General features: G+C 40.7%; 2 protein-coding genes across 2 annotated transcripts; both read left to right on the top strand.

Annotated features, from left to right (window-relative positions):
* Nucleotides 1–2030: 2030 nt before the first annotated feature.
* On the top strand, nucleotides 2031–4178 carry LOC149275857 (sodium/myo-inositol cotransporter-like). Its single transcript, XM_089504225.1, has one exon. The coding sequence runs from the start codon at nucleotides 2031–2033 to the stop codon at nucleotides 4176–4178; it is 2148 nt and encodes a 715-aa protein (XP_089360351.1).
* A 6387-nt stretch (nucleotides 4179–10565) lies between these two features.
* On the top strand, nucleotides 10566–17258 carry LOC149275856 (small ribosomal subunit protein bS6m-like). Its single transcript, XM_089504246.1, has 3 exons — nucleotides 10566–10571; nucleotides 12572–12711; nucleotides 17075–17258. Exons 1-3 carry the CDS (start codon nucleotides 10566–10568, stop codon nucleotides 17256–17258), a joined length of 330 nt encoding a protein of 109 aa, XP_089360372.1.
* The last annotated feature ends 1270 nt before the right edge of the window (nucleotides 17259–18528 follow it).

Below are 18528 nucleotides of genomic sequence, written 5' to 3'. Positions count from 1 at the left end.
ATTATTGTTTATTTTATTTATACGGGGATTCTAACAGTCCCTACGTTTAAAGGATCTGATAAAACTAGAACCGACAGACTAAGACGAACCGATACCTTAGAGAACGAGGGCTCGGCTCGCAAGCTTACGATCTGGAGGTATAAATGACACTGGAAAGTGACGTAGACCTACTTTCCTTCTACGTTGTGTCTTACCAGCTCATGTTGGTGCATACTTGGGAACTTGTGGGCGCCGGCTACCCGGAGCCTAACCTTTGCGGGACCGCTGACATCGTGGGGAAACACCCCTATTTAAAGGGTAAATGGGCGGGGAGTGGGGCGTGTCAAGACCCCGCTCCCGCGATCCAGGAGGTTTCGGGTGTTGAAGTGAGGCCGATGGGGACCGGACACAGCAGCACTTACACCTGTGAGCGGGGTCGGGGGCAGGTGAATAAGAGGACCTCTACCGGATCCTTCCTCGTACTGTTAAGTGGGAATAAAACCCCTTGCTGACGTACTTCAACCATGTAAAATGTTTGCCTTATTTCATCATTTTTATTGGGAACGCTTAATAATCACTTTACACACAAGACAAGCACTGGTGTTGCCATAGAAACCGAAAACATTCCTAAAAGTTTTGGCTTTGTTTTTAAACCTAAAGAGAGATATTATTTGTGTTACACCTTTTATATGGACTGTTTTCTTACCCTGCATAATACTGGTAAAATATAAAAACATATTATATATATTTTCTGTACATATTGAATACGGCGCACATATATACAGCGAGCATCTCAAAAATATTATTGAAATGAAAATTAGGGGTTGGCATCGTTTGGACACGCATGCTTCTTCTTCTTCTTATAGCGACAGGTTGATGGCCTTTGTTGAAACTTGCTGATCACTTATAGATAGTTTTCCCATAGGATGTATTATTAAATGTGATGGGCTGCGTTAGAGACACGTATAGATCACATTCTACGTTCGGATCTCTGAATCTATCGTTTACATAACTAAACCTTCCTTCTGTGTGCCGGATGGAGTAGCATTTACTACCTTCCATACACTAGCTGCTTCAAGGGCTACTATTCCCATTATCCACAATGTGTACAGATAATGGGATTAGTAGTCCAATCAACTGGTTTCTGAGCTATTGCTCATTATTATTTTTATATAACTTTTTTTTTTTTTTTTCTTGTTTTATTTTATCTTCATTCTTGAATCTTTACTTTCGAGCAGGGCTGGACAAATGTATCCGTCTCCATCATTCATCTACCTGGCTGTTTGTCCAGCCCTGCTTTAAATCATTGATTCTTCTTTATTGGATGTGAGTTTTCACAATGTGCCGCACCGCTGCATCCAGAAACGCAAATTCTTATTCTGTCTCCCTTTAAGATTTGCAATAAATTCTCATGCATTTAAAAAAAATAATAATTTTTATTTTTTTTCTCGCATTTTTAAAAAAAAGTTCCATTGTGTAAAAAGTATGTTGATTATATTGCTGTGTATGTATGTATATATATATATATAATATATATATATATATATATATATATATATATATATAATTTTATGTTCTGTGTAACATTATCCTGTAATATGTCATGACCAAAGACGGCGTGTGATTACAATGTTCCACGCGTAGCTTCTCCCATGTTACCAGGTGCTAATGTTAGCTGTGTCCAGCCTTGTATGTATTCCGACGATGTTGACTATTTCTGGTGGCTTCCTGATCTAATTGTATCTTTGTCTTTTGTTTTTGCTACCTTGCAGGGCTCCTAACCATAGGCCTCACTACATGGTTAAAAGCCGTTGGCCTTGGACATTGTCGATTTAAAAAAAAAATAATAAAAAAAAAAATATATATATAACTATATATATTGCATTTATAAAGTGCATGCTAAGCACTGGGATATAGCCGGGACTGACATCAAGAGAGCAAACCAAAGGACAAAGCCCTTTAAAACGTCTTTACGCTGTATTAAAGTGAGACTGGTGGTTTTTAGAAGGATTTTTTTTTTTAAACGTGGCCAAGTACGGCATCCGGTAACCATGAGAGCTTTATTGGAAGCGGCGGACATTGCCATAGTGGCGTTGTATTTTGTGCTGGTGTTATGCTTGGGATTTTTTGCCATGTGGAAGTCCAACCGAAGTACTGTAAGTGGATATTTCCTAGCCGGTCGGTCTATGACCTGGGCAGCTGTTGGCGCCTCGCTGTTTGTGAGCAATATTGGTAGCGAGCACTTTATTGGACTCTCGGGGTCAGGAGCAGCAAGCGGATTTGCAGTGGGCGCATGGGAACTGAATGCATTGTTGCTTTTGCAACTCCTCGGATGGGTCTTCATTCCAGTTTATATACGCTCTGGAGTATACACTATGCCTGAATATTTATCCAGACGATATGGAGGACACAGGATCCAAGTGTACTTCGCCATATTATCTTTGATTTTGTACATCTTTACCAAACTCTCTGTTGACTTGTATTCAGGGGCATTGTTTATCCAAGAATCCCTCGGATGGAACCTTTACCTGTCTGTCATCTTGCTTATCGGAATGACGGCGGTCCTTACTGTCACGGGTGGACTTGTGGCTGTAATATACACGGACACTCTCCAAGCTTTCCTCATGATCGCCGGAGCCCTCACTCTGAGCATTGTCAGCTTCGTCAAAGTCGGTGGATTTGAAGAGGTTAAAAGAAGATACATGTTGGCGACACCAAATGTCACATCCATTCTGCTCACCCATAATTTTACCAGCTCATACGTTTGCCACGTCACACCAAAGCCAGATGCCCTCAGGATGTTACGAGAGGCCTCCGACGAGGACATTCCTTGGCCTGGATTTATGCTCGGTCAGACTCCTGCCTCTGTTTGGTATTGGTGCGCCGACCAAGTAATAGTACAGAGGGTTTTGGCTGCAAAGAACATCGCGCACGCTAAGGGAGCAACTCTCATGGCGGGGTTTCTAAAGATTTTGCCAATGTTCATTATAGTCATTCCGGGCATGATTTCAAGAATACTGTTTGCTGATGACATCGCTTGCATAAACCCCGAGCACTGTATGGAGGTCTGTGGAAGCAGAGCTGGATGTTCTAACATTGCTTATCCCCGCTTGGTTATGAAAGTTCTACCCGTAGGTTTGAGAGGACTCATGATGGCCGTCATGATCGCAGCTCTGATGAGCGATTTGGACTCGATATTTAATAGTGCAAGCACCATCTTTACCCTTGACATATACAAATTTATGCGAAAGACTGCAACATCTCGCGAACTTGTGATGGTTGGAAGGGTCTTTGTGGCTTTTATGGTTGTCATCAGCATTGCTTGGGTGCCGATCATTATTGAAATGCAAGGAGGTCAAATGTACTTGTATATCCAAGAGGTCGCGGACTACCTGACTCCTCCGGTCGCTGCGTTATTTCTCCTGGGCGTATTTTGGAAACGATGCAATGAGCAAGGTGCATTTTATGGAGGCATGGTGGGTTTTGTTTTGGGAGGCACCCGTCTAATTCTGGCTTTCGTTTATCGTGTCCCGGAGTGCGACCAGCCTGATAACAGACCAAGCTTCATTAAAAATGTCCATTATATGTACATAGCCACTGGCTTGTTCTGGATAACTACCGTCATCGCCGTCGTCGTCAGTCTCCTAACATCGCCTCCAACCAAAGAGCAGATCAGGACCACCACGTTTTGGGCCCTTAAAAACAAAGCTTTCAAAGAAAAGAGCCCCAAGGAAGATTCCTATATAGAACAGGAGAAAACCATTATCCATTGCACTGATGATAACATTAAACAGGTACCAAACGGGAAGTCGGATGAGCACCTTAAAAATGTCCAAAACGAGGACGTAACTCTACTGGTGACTTACAAAGACGACAATAACCCATTGAGCTCCCTAAGTGTCTCTGAAGCGGAGACACCGGTGGATTGTTATTCTAACGGACAAGCGGCTCTGATGGGCCAAACCCCTACTGAAGAGGATGAGGTGAACAATAGCAAGTGTTCCAAGATTTTCCGTTGGTTCTGCGTGTACAAAGGCGAGGCTGTCGACGCCAAAAAATCCATCAAAGCAGAGGAGGAAGCCGAAGCGCTCTGTTTAAAAATGTTGGAAGAGACGCCCGTCATGAAATTGATTCTCAACACTGGATTGTTTTGCGTATGCTCCGTCGGACTGTTCATGTTCGTTTATTTTTCGGTGTGATTGCAACGTCTTCTACAGTAGAAGATTTCATGACTATATAATGAAAGCAAAGCCTGTGACGCAAGAACAAGATTTTGACTTTTTACTCTTGCAAGGCATTGTTTACGTTTTTGTTTTTTCTGTCAAGGCAATTAGAGAACGTAAAGCACTTAAATCTAGGGAAATCCCTTAAGAAAACTGTCCTATCTTTTTTTTTATTTCTACCAAATATGTAATTTATTATTTTTAATGGAACGTTTTACTGGTAGGAAGTAAAATGTATCAAAGCAATTTCCTTACTTGGTCCAAATGGTGAAGTATACGGCATGCCAAAAGTTCATTTTTTGTTTTAATATTTTGTATTTTATTCTTCAATCTCAAACTTTGCCTTAAACTGTCATCATCATAGTTTTGTTTTTGGATACTAACATAATTATTGTTTTATATGTAATAAGACAAAAAATATGCTTCTGAAAGTCGTAGCCCGATTTTTAGATATTTCTTAAGATAAAACTCTATTATTGTCCCATGTGTTGGGGGAAATTTAATAAACGAGACGCCTGCTGTAATAATGATGCCGTTACTGGTATTGATAGTCGGTTCTACAAAATCAAGCTGTGCCTGTGTAATATTTTTATCTGATAAACTTAAAGCTTTGTCTCTGTCAATGGATGACTTTGTTAGTAATTAGTAGCCAAAAAAAAACTCCAGAAAATAAATTCAACTTAAAGCCTTACTATCCCCTTTGTAAAGAGATCATAAAAAATAATTTTTTTGTTAATTTTTTTTTTTTTATTGACCAATTTTCTTTTCATTCTGGGTTAAAAGTGTAAATATCTAAACATTCTATATATTGTTTTTGTTTTTTTGTTTAATTGTTTAAGATAATTCGCCGGAGTTCAGCTTTCCTATTTCACTTTTTTAGTCCGTGGGGTTTATTCACTAGTGGGTTTTTTGGCAGAAGAGCTGTCGTTCTTGACCTTTACATGAACAAAAGACCAACCCCAGTAAGCCTCGGCTTTGAGTATAACTTGGATTGATCTGTATGAAGCTCATATAAATCCATCATATTTCTTAATGTTTTTCTAATGGAACTATGCATTGCGCATGACCGACTTGGCCTTCTTGCATGCGGAGCTCACTGGGTTTGGCCCTTCATAATGTATTGTGTAGTTAGGGAGTTGAAACAACAATTCTCCTGCCATCCCTTCCTTTAGGGAATGGACCCTGTTGTCCTCGTTCGCTTCCTTCAGAAATGGAGGAAAACCATTTGAATTACGAGAAAAATAGTTAAAGGGAAAGTAAAAAAAGTGCTTAAATAGAGGAAGAGGAACAAATAGGTTTTAAATCCATTAACATTCTATTGTTTTACTATGTAGGTTTGCTACGTATAATAAACGTTGAAATATAGGGTTTTGTTAATGTGATTGGTCCACTTAAAAATATATATTTCTTCCATTATATTGATTTGTTTTTGTTTTGCTTCTGAGTTTAGATTGTTAGTCGGCACAGTGACTGTATTTTCCAGGATTACTATTATTATTCAACTTATAACAACGCTCTTTTCACCCAAATACATTTTACCTTTTATCCAAGTCTTCTATGGTAAGGAACCGTGAAGGTTTCTGAATTCCTGTTCTCCTATGTTATGTACATTTAGCAAGATAAGTAAATAAGACCCATAATACATAGTAATTATTGTAAGCGCTTCTTGCGAATGAAGAGAAACAGGCTAGGGGTGATGGCATAGAACAAAAAACGTCTTCCTTCGATTCCCTGGAACTCTTTTGAAAAGGGAAACGGAAGAGATACGGTACAAAGCGGGAAGCGTATCAGACTTCAACAAAGCACCTTAGACCTTTGAAGAAATGTAAATGATCTTAAAAGAAAAAGAAGCTTTTAAGTAAATCCTTTACATTTTAACATTGGACATCAGGCTTATGAATTTCAATGCGTAAAGTGTGCAGATCTGTCTTCATACATTAAAGAGAGTGATGAGAATGATGTGTGCCAAGAGATCACCAATGTAGTTGGGTGGCTGGAACCAAGGAGCGCGAAATACGCGCCTACAACACAAAAAAGTGCCGTTTATCCAAAATCCAAAATGAAAAAGGGGCGGAAAAAAAGCTTAAAATATTCTTATTTTGTTTCATGTTTCATTAAAAAAACACATTTATATATATATATATATATATATATATATATATATATATATATATATATATAATAAAGAGAGAGGTTAGCAGCTAGTGTCCAAAATCCCTACGCACGAAGCCAAGACTTAAACGCTTGCAGATATGTATTTATCTGTCACGTTGTAGTCTTGGTTTCTTTTTGGGTTTATGTGTATAATAAAAAAAAAAGATACCCAAACCACAAGGGCTAGAGACGAAGGAGCTACAAAATAATGAAGTGCACTGGGATATTAATGAGGGATCTACTGAGATAACAAACAAAAATGAAGGAATGGCCAATGAAAAGTGTTGACACCTGCAGCACAGGCACAATAATGCACAAACTACTGCATACAAAACAAAAATAACCCTGCGCAAGAATGACACCCAAACCCATGAAACGCCCAATAACGCGCATTTAAAATCTGATTGAAATTATGAATGAACTGTGATTTTATAGCAATAGATTGCAGTAATATATCAATTGCAATATAAAATCTGAAAAGATAAACGCTATAACAATAATAAATAAATAATATATAAAAAAACTTTAATAGACACACAAACAGGGCTCTAGAATTACATCTTGAGCAACGCATTGGACTCCTTGACTAAAACGATGAATTCCACTTTAAATAACAGATTCAGAAACAATGTGGATCCAGGCTGTTTAATGATGATAAATGCACATATAAAGCAGGTCTGCGGTAGTCCGTGTCTATTGATGCCTTGATTCCAGCTTCCCGAGAACTCGTGAGCAAGCTATGGTGTCCTCACAGCCCCCCCCCCAAAAAAAAACCCAACGCATTTCATCTTACAACTCCCTCAGGGTCATGATACGTTGTGCTGTATACAGTTTCTGCCTATCTCATATAACTGGATTGAATCCAAACAAATTTATTTAACCCCTTAATATGCATTGTTTTCAATGGGTTTAGGGACATCCCATTTCCTTAAGGGGTTAAAGGCACATTTGTTTGTATAAAGAAGGATCTACCAACTGAAGACTTGAGGAACCCTCTGGCTGAGAAGCCCTGACATAGGGATGCGTATACTATTTAGCGCCAAGATTGCGCATTGTCGGATACTTAATGAGCTAAGTAACGGTAAATGTGCTGGTGAAAATGTTTTGGGCGGACCGTTCAGGGGTTGAGCTGTTCCTATTTAGCCCAAACAGTCCTCTATTAATCACCAATTTCGATGAATCATTCATAAGCATCCATATGTTAAGAGTTCTCCGGTAGGAAAATGCGTTCTTACCTGTATTTTTGCCTTTAAAAAGTGCCTGAACAGCACAAGCAGATTCTGTATTATTTGTACAGGGTGTATTTTTAAAAGGCACATTACTCTGGAAACATGAAATTCAAGTTTGTGTGATGGTGTATTTTTTTTTGTATTGCTTTGTATTTTTAGTACTATATATATATTATTTTTTTTTTGTCGTCGATCTGTAAATTTGTATTGTTAATGATGTTGCTGAGTAAACTCTGTTTTTCCTAAGTGCCAAATTAAAGTGAACCCTCCCACTATCATCATTATCCATTTCATTCCAAAGCTTGGCTTGTTCATATAGTCTGCTTCCTTTGCTGAACTCTAACAACTCGAGGACAGAAGCCCTGATCGTGTGTGTGTGTGTGTGTATATATGTGTGTATATATATATATATATATATATATATATATATATATATATGTGTATATATATATATATATATTTTCAAAAAAGACAAATTTCAAATTGGATAGTTTGGGCAATTTCCGATTTATGTAAAAGTCGTACCTAAAATAAAAATAAAAGCAGAAATGTCTGCGTGTGCTTTTAGAGAAATTAAATGTAGCTGACCTAAAAATAACATAAGACATTATTGTATTAAAAGAGAAGAGAGCCCTGCCCTTGGGAGCTTACAATCTATTACAATGTTTAGGGGAATTGAGGCAGGATATATTGTATATACTGGGCTATAACTTGGCTTGCAGCTGCTGCAGAACCTATTTAGGTGGCACTTCTGACCATAAGAGTCATCTCCAGGTTCTCCAAGTTCAGGATGGATTTCAAGAGTGAGAACTCAGGGTGGGCTCTGGTCAGTCGGCTCTTACGTTTTCTCCTTTTTTCTTTTAAGAGCCTCAGCACACATCAAATATAACACTGGATTGGTTGCTCTAATGGGTTATAGAGCTTTGCTTCTCCAGTAAATATCTCGTGTATATACCAGACCTACGCCTGGCATGACATTTAGGACCGTAATGACGGTGTCTCCGGACTTGGAGCCGCCTGCCTGAGCCCAGCATTTTGGGTGGGTGGGGGTTAAATGGGTATTTTTTGCGTCTTGGGGAAAACAATTTAAAAAAAAAAAATTATACCCGAGTGCTTCTTATTTTGCAACAAAACTGCTAGTAATGTTCTAAAGCAACATTATAGGTTTTTCTTGTTGCTTATCATGAGCTCTCAGCCTTCCGCCTCTTTCCAGATTCCATCGCTCTAATCGAGGTGTAATAATAAAGGTACGATAAACACCCGGATTCTGTGCAGTGTGGTTTTTATGAATAAACGGGGTCAGTCATAATCACGGTACATATAATTAAAATGCCTTTTTTTTTAAAATCCAAATGGCTAGCATGTTAATATGTATAGCCAGGAGGAAAGAGAAGAGGAGAAGTGATAGAAACATTTAAATACATAAAGGGATTTAAATACATATTTCAAAGGAGGAGAAATGTTAGAACCAGAGGGTCGGAGGCTTAGATGTAATTTTAGGAAGTTTTTAAACAGATGTTAAATAGTTTAAACTCAGACCTCTCATAATTCCCCAGGTCATCCCCAAAGATCCTCGTTATTTTTAGAGTGCTCTTTCCTCATAAACATGTTACTGCAGTCAATATGATGGGAAAACCTTCTCAAGTGGTTAGCGGGAGCGCTATCGCAGAGCAGTGGGGCTCGGGTGACGATGTGACGGAAGGAAGAAATTTAAAAACAAACAAAAAAGAACAAAATTGACCACAGTGCCTCCTGGGAGACGAATAGGTTAAGCTTCTACATTGGTATGTACCCCTGAAATTAATCTATAGATGGCCACAGTGAACACTAATTGCTGTGCTGACGAGGTGGCAGGGTATATCCATCCTATGCGGCACCCAATCTGCAGCTGTGCGTTTGCCCAGTGTGCCAGATGGCCATTTCCATCCTGTTCCATTCCCTTGGGGCATTAAGCGGTAGCCTAAATTTTCCTTAGAAGAGTTCTTCTGTGTCTGTCCTTTCATCAACTCAGGGTTTATTCCCCTGTTAAATCTTGTGTGTCCTGATTATTCATCGAACCAACCATGTCTTTATGGACCTTGCTTGGTGCGTTGGGGCGCAGTCATGCTGGAATAGATAAGTTCCCCCTGCTGTTCCCACAAAGTTGGAAGCAGAGCTTTGTCCAAAATGTCTTGGTATCCTGAAGCGTTAAGGTTTCCCTTCACTGAAAGGAAGGGGTCCAAATTCTGATTTCAATAATTAAAAGGTGCGTCCCAATACTTTTGTCCATATAGCGGTGCACGAAGCAAGTTCCATAAAGGCATGGTTGGAAGCGTTTGGTGCAGAAGAACTTGACCGGCCGCTCAGAGCCCTGACCTCAACCCCACCTTTGGGATGAACTGGAACGGAGATCGCGAGCCGGGCATCTCGTCCAACATCAGTGCCTGACCTCACAAACACTCTACTTGATGAATGGGGAAAATTCCCAGTTTTGTTTTCCTGAGGGAAACGTTATAGAATCTGCTCATTTCTCTCCCACGCTGTAACCAAAACTAGACTAAATCTCATTAGTCTTCCTGCTTCACATATATGTCCTCTACAATCTGTTCTCAGAATGCTCTGTTACCTCCTTGGCTTCCTATGAAACAATGTATCACCTTCAAAATCTCTCCTTTATCTTCTGTGCTCATCCTAACTCTCATCTCTGATATGCCGCCATATAGCTAAACTTTCTCTACGCTCCTATCCGTAGTGGGTGTCTCTCTGCTCCTAAGAAATTATTTCCCCCCCCCTTTTCTTCAGAACAAAAGGTGGGTACAGAGTTTTATTACTCAAAACACCTGTGCATATCCGTATGACTTTGTATGTCACAAGTCCCTTCTGTACCAATTTTGTTGACTCATAACCTGGCTTCTGTGCCAAGTCTTGGCATCGAACCAGTGCCTTGGGACAAAGAAACGATTAAGTGGCTTAAGAGCACAAACAAATGTCTTGGGACAGAATGTCGGTGATCTGTGAGAACAGAGGAGAAACCATCTGAAGTACCAACCGTTAGCCGCGGTTTCCTGATAACGTTCTGCGACAGTGCGAGAAAAACAAGAAAGGCAGGATTTTTGGTGTGATAACCGATAAAAGAGACGTTGGGCTTCCTACAAGGTTGACCAAAGTGAATCGGTGCATGCAACGTTGTTTCTTCTGTGAGTGAATGTATATCTAGACCGTATAGGGCATCATCATTATGTTGCCAAATTTTAAACAAGAGCAGTAATCCACCGGACCCAGTTGCCTAGTATTCCATACTTTTAATTTTTTTTTAGCAATGGTGTTTTTTAGTATTATTATTTTATTTTAGGACATCAAGGCAAATCGTATTATTCCTCAGCATGGGAAGGTGAGCAGCACAACTCTTGAGGAAACTATATATAGTTATATATTTTTAGCCACTAAGTCGTTTTGTTTACCCCTGAAACAGAATTCTAGATGAGATGCCACATTGCTTGGCAATCAAATGGTTAATCTTTAATGCAGTGGCACCACATTTTAGGATCTGGTTAACTTGGTGGTGGGGCCAAGCACATATGCCCACGACACTTTAATGTGATTATTAACCCCCTTACAAATGAACTATTAATAAAAAGAGCACAAAATTAGATGGGCTGACCCTGTGTGGCTCCAGTGCATTGCCCCAAATTTACCCATCCCCCCCCCCCACAGTAAGAATTGGTTTTGCATTAGATGGTGGACATCCACTTGGCCCACTGGAAAAAGGGACCCTTTAAAGACGTGATCTCTGATTTCTTCTTCCCAATGCCCTTAACTGATCATGTGATTTATCTTTCTACCTGTCGAATTCTAGAACGTGGAGATACTACCTTGTGACAGAAGCTGGTTAGGACACATTTTTAACCTGTTTTATCAGAATGTTCATCACGTTGTTTTTGGAAGGGTTGATCTTTCTAGTTTTTTTTTTTTTTAATACTTTTTAAAAGGAGCGTCACCACTGCTTGTCTTACAATGACGGTCTTCTCTCGGGCCTCTCCATTAATACCAGCATGGTAAACCGACCATCGTCCCAACACACAGCTTCATTGTGTCCTTTTTTCCATAACCTCAGATGACACCAACAGCTGATGTATATGCTTGTCACATTTCTCTTGTGGTTGCTCAAGACTGTCCATTCATTATGTATCTAGTAACGGGAGGTAGTATTCTTGTGGACTCGGCTGGGTTGGGGGACTTTGATGTCCCGATAAAGACTCATCTAGTGGCCCAGAGTCCTTTTTTAGAGTCATCTGAGGGCCCACTTGCCTTAAGTCATTCTCCAATGAAGGCTACTGTGGCCTGGTAAAACTAGTGTCTCATGCCATTATGTTAATGAAAAATATTAGAATGCTTCTTTATGGTCACTGAGATGACCTTACATGCTTTCAGATGTTAGAGCAAAGTAGGCGTTTGATGAAATGTGAATATCTAACGGAGTAATGCATTTAGAAGTATAATGTATATTATTATTATTTTAAATATTTTTTTTTTTGCAGTTTTCTATACACATTATTGTTACTTTGAGGGCTGTAGAACCCTGTGATACCCTCATACCCAGCAAACGTTCCGAGCTCCTAGAAAAGAGGAGGAAAGAAGGACTGTCCTTCCTAACGCTTGGTACGACTGTAGAAATATTCTTATTTAGCCTCACAGCAAGGGGAGACCAAATCTTTGAGTACGTGAGGAAGGTAAAGAACAAAATATTAGGCTGTTTTAGGAGCACAGCTGGTGTAACATTAATGTGAAGCTGCCGTTTATATGTTAAATGGCTCACTGCAACCAAGCAACGTGCCCAAGTAGCAATTACGGTAGGCACCGCATCTTTAGTTATAGGAAACGCCAAACCTATCTTGACTATGAATTCCCTTTAACCTTTCCCGTGTGGAATGGAATACAGTAAAAAAAAAAAAAAAGTCTCTAACCCAGCTTCTCATTTTATGTTCTCTTTTTTTTTTTTTTTTGTAGCCCGAAACAGCAGCCACCCTGAAACGCACGATAGAGGCTCTCATGGAGCGGGGAGCGATTGTGCGCAATCTGGAAAACCTGGGAGAGAAAGCCCTTCCGTACAAGATCTCCAAGCACAACCAGAGCCACAGACAAGGATGGTACGTACGGCTGGCACAGAGGTGTAAAACGAAGGGTTAAAGATAAATAGTTGTTTGTGATGTGTGGTGGGTCCGTGCTTTTAATATGGAAATATCATTTCAGCATCTATCATCTCAGAAGTCACTCGGAAATTGTAAAAGCTTACGTTACCCAACGTTTTTTATGATACCCCTACTCAGTGGGGACAATTTAAAGTCTGAGTCAGCGAGGGGGTTAATTACTGCAAAGATGATGCTGCTTGAAATAAAAATTGAATGTGATGCATATGAAATAAAACCATGTTATCCTGACTTGCCCCACTCCCCGCTCACTTCCCCTTTAAATGGGGGTGTTTCCCGCGATGCCAGCGGGACCGCCCACTGACGTAAGTGGCAGCCCTGGCCGAAGGGGTAGCTGGAGCGCACAAGTTCCCAGGTATGGTGATATTATTTACATATTCATTTAATATAATAATAGTAAATACTGCAAAATAAAATAACCCCTTTAATTGCATACCACGGAAACAGCCGTCTTAACTTTCTATTCTCAGCATCTGTATGATTATTCCTCCCTGTTATCTCTCCCTAAGTTGCTGATTGTTGTTGATTGGTTCAGGCAGCCTATTTTTAAGGTTGGAGTGCGAGAATATCAGGAAAATGATTAGGTAATGCTAGTTCTGCCACATGCAGCCACAAGTTTTAGCTTCCATGATAACTTTAAAAAAAAATGTACTGGATTTAATGACGCAGCATGCATATAGTATACACACGTGCGAAATGCGGGTAGAAAAATGCTGTGAATCGGAAGTACCAAACAAGCCAATAGTACCCATGAACAGTATATGCACGGCTTGGGTACTATATGTCCACATGTCCTGGACGCTGGAGCTAGGCTTATAACACCGGTGGAGTATGTCTTAAAGAAATATGTTTATTTTTTTGTAACTCGTCATTAAGAAGGGCCGACCCCAGTGAGCTTCTGCTGCAGGAAGAGTTGGCTGTCCCCTATCTCACCCGTTGGATTATACATTATACAGGGTCAGCCCTTCATAATAAAAAGCTGAAAAGTCTCCACAGGTCTTTGGTCAATAACCCCATTGTTGTTTTTTCCCTGCTTTCTGTGATCACTTTTAGAATTTCCAAAACGGTAAAATAAAGCTAGTCTAATTTAAGCCTTTTTGGCACCCTGGGTTGAATAGAAGTAGGGGAATTCTTATATTACAGTAAATGGATGATTTAATTCATCAGATAATAATATTTGTGGTATTATCAGGTTGTGTTGGTTGCCTCTTTAAGCCAATGCTGATGAGTCAAAAAGGCTCGCGATAGCGCTGGGGTGGTGGATCGGGAGAGCGCGTGGTGCTGTTGGCCGGCGTCCCACCGGGCAACAGTCCGGGCCTGTTATAATGTTCCATTCTAAGGGTAAAGGACATATCATAACTCTTTATTTTGTACATCTATATACGTTTAAAATGCTATCGGTGGATCTCAGAGCGAGAAATAACTACAGAAACACAACTGCTATCCGGCTGCGGCCTCTGATGTGACGGTTCCTCTCTAATTAGAGAGTAATAGGCACCCGTCACACCTATATTTAAAAGCAGATAGTAAAGCCCTTCCCCGCGGACAGGATTACTACATTTGTATCTGACACGATTAACAGCGCGCTTGTTACTGAACGCGGATCTTGGCTTATTATATAGGTCGCCGTGAAGGGCGATACTTTATGAGCACTTTTCTCCGTTCTATTAGTAAATAAACGTATTTGCACAACCGACACCATCACAGCGCTATTAACCCGCTATTAACGCGTTGCCGGATCAGTGCGATAATCGGCAAATAACGCTGGTTCACCGCGTGTAACGTTACGGCTCGCGTACGACTAAGCGCTCGCTTGTAAAGAGCTGTTGTGCTCGGTCGCTGACGGTCTCCAGGCCCCGCGCTCCGAATGGAATTTTACTGCGTGAAAGAGATCACATTATACGTATATCGCTCTGTGAAAATATCCGGGAATTCACCGCTTACAGCCTGGCCAACGCCACAAACCACAAAAATGACCTTTTTGGGTATTGAACAAGGCATGTCTGGCAGAATATCCACTATGACTGCATTTTTTTTATTTAAAAAAAAAAAAAATGTATTTATGTTTTATAGATGCTCAGGCTGCCTATTAAAATAGAATGCATCCTCATCCATATGTCTGGGAACTGCTACTCCCATCATGCTAGCCCTCGCAGGCTCGTCCTTTCCTAGCCTATAAATAGTGGAGGGTTATCTCAAAGGAAATCGGGGGGGGGGGGGGAGAGACTGTTTGTAAGAGCGTATCAGACACTTGGTACGCATTTATATCAGTATAAATATAGGCAAGTGACTTTAACCCTTTAAGTACCAATATACGATTTAAAAAAAAAAATAAAAAAATTGTTTTTTTCCACTATTTTTTATATATATAACTAAAAAATAACAAATATAACTAAGAATGTACATTTTAGATCATCAGGAAAATGCCTGGATTACCCAGATATATATGTCCTACATAGAACAGTCAGCTATTGTGTCTACTGTGTGTGGGAATATATAGATCCCGCTTTATATATTCAGTCTTATACTGGTATTATGGTGCTGGAAAGTACGTTTCTGTCTGTCTGTCATTCAGTCAAGTGGATATATTTGTTTAATACACCTGCGGCAATATACAAATGAGTCGTATTATTATACCCAGAGAATTGCTATAAACCGCACACGCAGAAGGAAACGTGCAGCCGCACAAGAACCCTGCAACTGCTCGCTCTCCCACCCCTCCTCCTGCCGTCCGCAAAGTGGAAATTTCCACTGCCTTTTGTGTGTGAGGAGCAGCCTGCGCGAGGGTAAAGCTTCTGATAAACGAAGGTGTTACAGCCTGATAACCATAAAGCCAGAGACCCAGCGCCGTGGATTTAGAATGTGAGCCTCGTGTGAAATGGCAGGCGCTCTGGGAAGCCGGGTTTTTTATTGGCCTTTCATATAAAAGTCAGTCCCTTTTTAATAAGAGTGCTACGGGGTATCATACAGGTCCACGGGGGGTCTGTGTATCCGGCTTCTAACAAGCCCCCGGACAAAATGATACCTGTTGTCAACATTGTAAAATATAACACGTAACTCTATATATAACCGTACCGAGCTATGACGTTTATGCTTTAATAGATAAAAGCAACATATCTTTTATTTATATATCTGTGTGTGTGTATATATATATATATATATATATATATATATATATATATTCTTATGTTACATAGTTAAAATATCTAATTCTAGAGCATCAGAAAGGACCTTGATTCCTGCCTGAGGTTGATGAGAGTTGGACGTTTATGCATTCCAGTATACGGCCAATTATAGCAATCTACACTAACGATGCCACCCGGATTCTTTGGAGATGAATCACTTGTCCCCAAATCATAACCTTCCACCCACTGCTTAGTCTCAGGTGGCTCCTTACCGACGCCGCTGTGCCAATCAGTTCATTGCGTCTTTGGCAATAGAAACTGTTACGCCGTCGTCTCCCGCTCTTCGCTCCGAGCTAATGTAGTTTATCGTTGCTGCTTAAACCCAGGCAGTCCAGCAATCCCTGCATTAAGGTAGACTCGTTGCCCAAAAAATGTATATAAACCTGTAGTACACGGATGCTTTGGCTGTCAGTCCGTTTGCATCTTTAAGGTGGTTTGTAGTTAATCTTTGGGGTTTATTTTCTAATGGGGAAAGCCTGGAGGAGAGTCGGGGCTTCTATTCGCTCGCTTCACTATTCATTACGAAGGGCTGACACCTGCATGTTTCCCCAGTGTGAGGGGCTGAGCTGGCCCTGTATAATGCATAATATAATGCATGAGAAGACCTCTCACCAGCCCTTCGTAATGTATAGTGAAACGAAGTAACTGAAACACAAATAGACCCCTCCATCCCTTCCTAGATGTATCATGTTTAATAAATCACCACTTCTTCTGTCCTATCTACGCAACTACGTTTCACAACCGATCCGTCGCCCACATGCCTCGCTGCGTTTACCCCTAAACCCAAGTTTAGTTTATTCCTAAAGTCTCTGAGATGATCGAAAAGCAGGCTTTACTAACACCCCCTGGGGTGAAAATTTTTAATTCTGAGCTGTTCGCTAAAATATTTAACCTAGTGGGGGCCATATGCAGAATACAGCGTCCAAACCCACCGGATACTCTAGTATCGAGTCCCTATTAACTTGGTGAATACAGCGTCTGCCAATTATTCCCGCTGTTGGCGCGTCTATATACTCCGCAAATTAGCACCTATTCAGTATATGCAGTTAATTTACCCTCCTGTATTGTAAACATTGGTTTTAACAAGTGTTTATTTTTTTATTTTGTTTTTTTTCTAGGTACTTTTTGGTAGATTTCTATTCACCTCCTGCCATCATTCCAAGCGTGTTGGATCATTTGTCTCGTGATATTGATGTCATCAGACCGACGATTCTGAAGCAAGAACCAAAGACAGAAGAGAGAGAATGCCCAGGAATTATCCCTGCTGACATTGAGGCAAAATTCAGCCGCAGGAAGAGATGATATACTGTATGAAACAGAAGGCGTAGTAATGGATGGATCATATATATATATTTTTTTTTATATATGTTTAATAAATTCATATTCCTGAAAGCAACACGTTCACAGAATCGGTTCTTTTTCAACACTCGGCTAAGCGTGAATTTGTCAAAATTAGCCTTTCTTTGGAAATTTGGGTTGTCCATAGGGTCCGCTTTTTGTAAGACACGGTTTATCTTATCCACATCTGATGTAGATATTGTCTCCCTTTTGGGTTTCACTTTTATTTAACCTATATTCATTCACAATTTGCTACCATATTTATTATTTTGCATCGTTGGACGGCCTGCCGGTAATATAACATTTTAGGGTTTCCAAGCATTGGGCACAGGGCCGGCCCTACAATGGAGCCGAGTGGGTTTTTTGAAGCGGAGGAGAGAGAGGGGCGCCGAGTGGTTTTCGCTTACCCGTTCGGCGCCCCTCTCTCTCCTCTGTGTGCCCTCTAGCTCGGTCTCGGTGCCGGCTTGTAATGCTGAGCTCCGGAAGTGATGTCAATTTCCGGCGCTCAGCATTACAAGCCGGCACCGTGGCAGAGCAGGGAGACTCGCCGCAGGACTGTTTAACGGTAAGTACAAAGGGGGAGGGTAGATAATGGCGTTGGCGAAGTTTAAAATGCCGCCCCCCCCCCCCGGCGTCGGCTGGGGGGGGGGGGGGCGGCATTTTAAACTTCGCCCCAGGCAGCATTAAGTCTTGGGCCGGCCCTGATTGGGCAGCAGAGTATCTGCCCGTGGGCAACTCCGACAACTGTACATCACAAAGCTGTGGTTGATACATGTTCCAGATCCTGAGGAAGAGAAGGTATGCTGCGGAAACCGGAGAAGGCAAGCATTTGGAAGGGCGCTTGCATCCGTTGCTCCTGGCTTTTCCTTCAAACAGTTTGGATCGCTCAGAAAGAAGAATAAAATGCATTCATGGTTTTAAAACCTACACCAAGCACAACATGTCTACAAGGTAACAGGAAAGCATCAATGTATCCGAAGTTCCGCAAAAACCTAATTGAGAGAAATATTGTGTTCTCTATGCACTTTTTAACTCCTTGATGTGATCAGAGATTTGACAGCGCAGGCCCCGGGACCACCATCATTACACAAACGTTCCACTTTGATTGGTCTAGGACAAACTCTTGTATGGATTCTAATAAAGTGTCACGGTAAAAAAAAAAAAAAAGTACTGATAAGAATTGTTTACTATTAAGTAATAGTGAGCGACATAAACATCAGCTGCTACGTGTATA

The sequence above is a fragment of the Sceloporus occidentalis genome, unplaced genomic scaffold (genome assembly GCF_023333645.1).
Source record: "Sceloporus occidentalis isolate IW3139 unplaced genomic scaffold, rSceOcc1.0.p SCAF_262, whole genome shotgun sequence".
Classification (NCBI taxonomy): domain Eukaryota; kingdom Metazoa; phylum Chordata; class Lepidosauria; order Squamata; family Phrynosomatidae; genus Sceloporus; species Sceloporus occidentalis.
The sequence above is the reverse complement of the archived record's forward strand: the minus strand, read 5'-3'. Positions and strand labels throughout refer to the sequence as shown.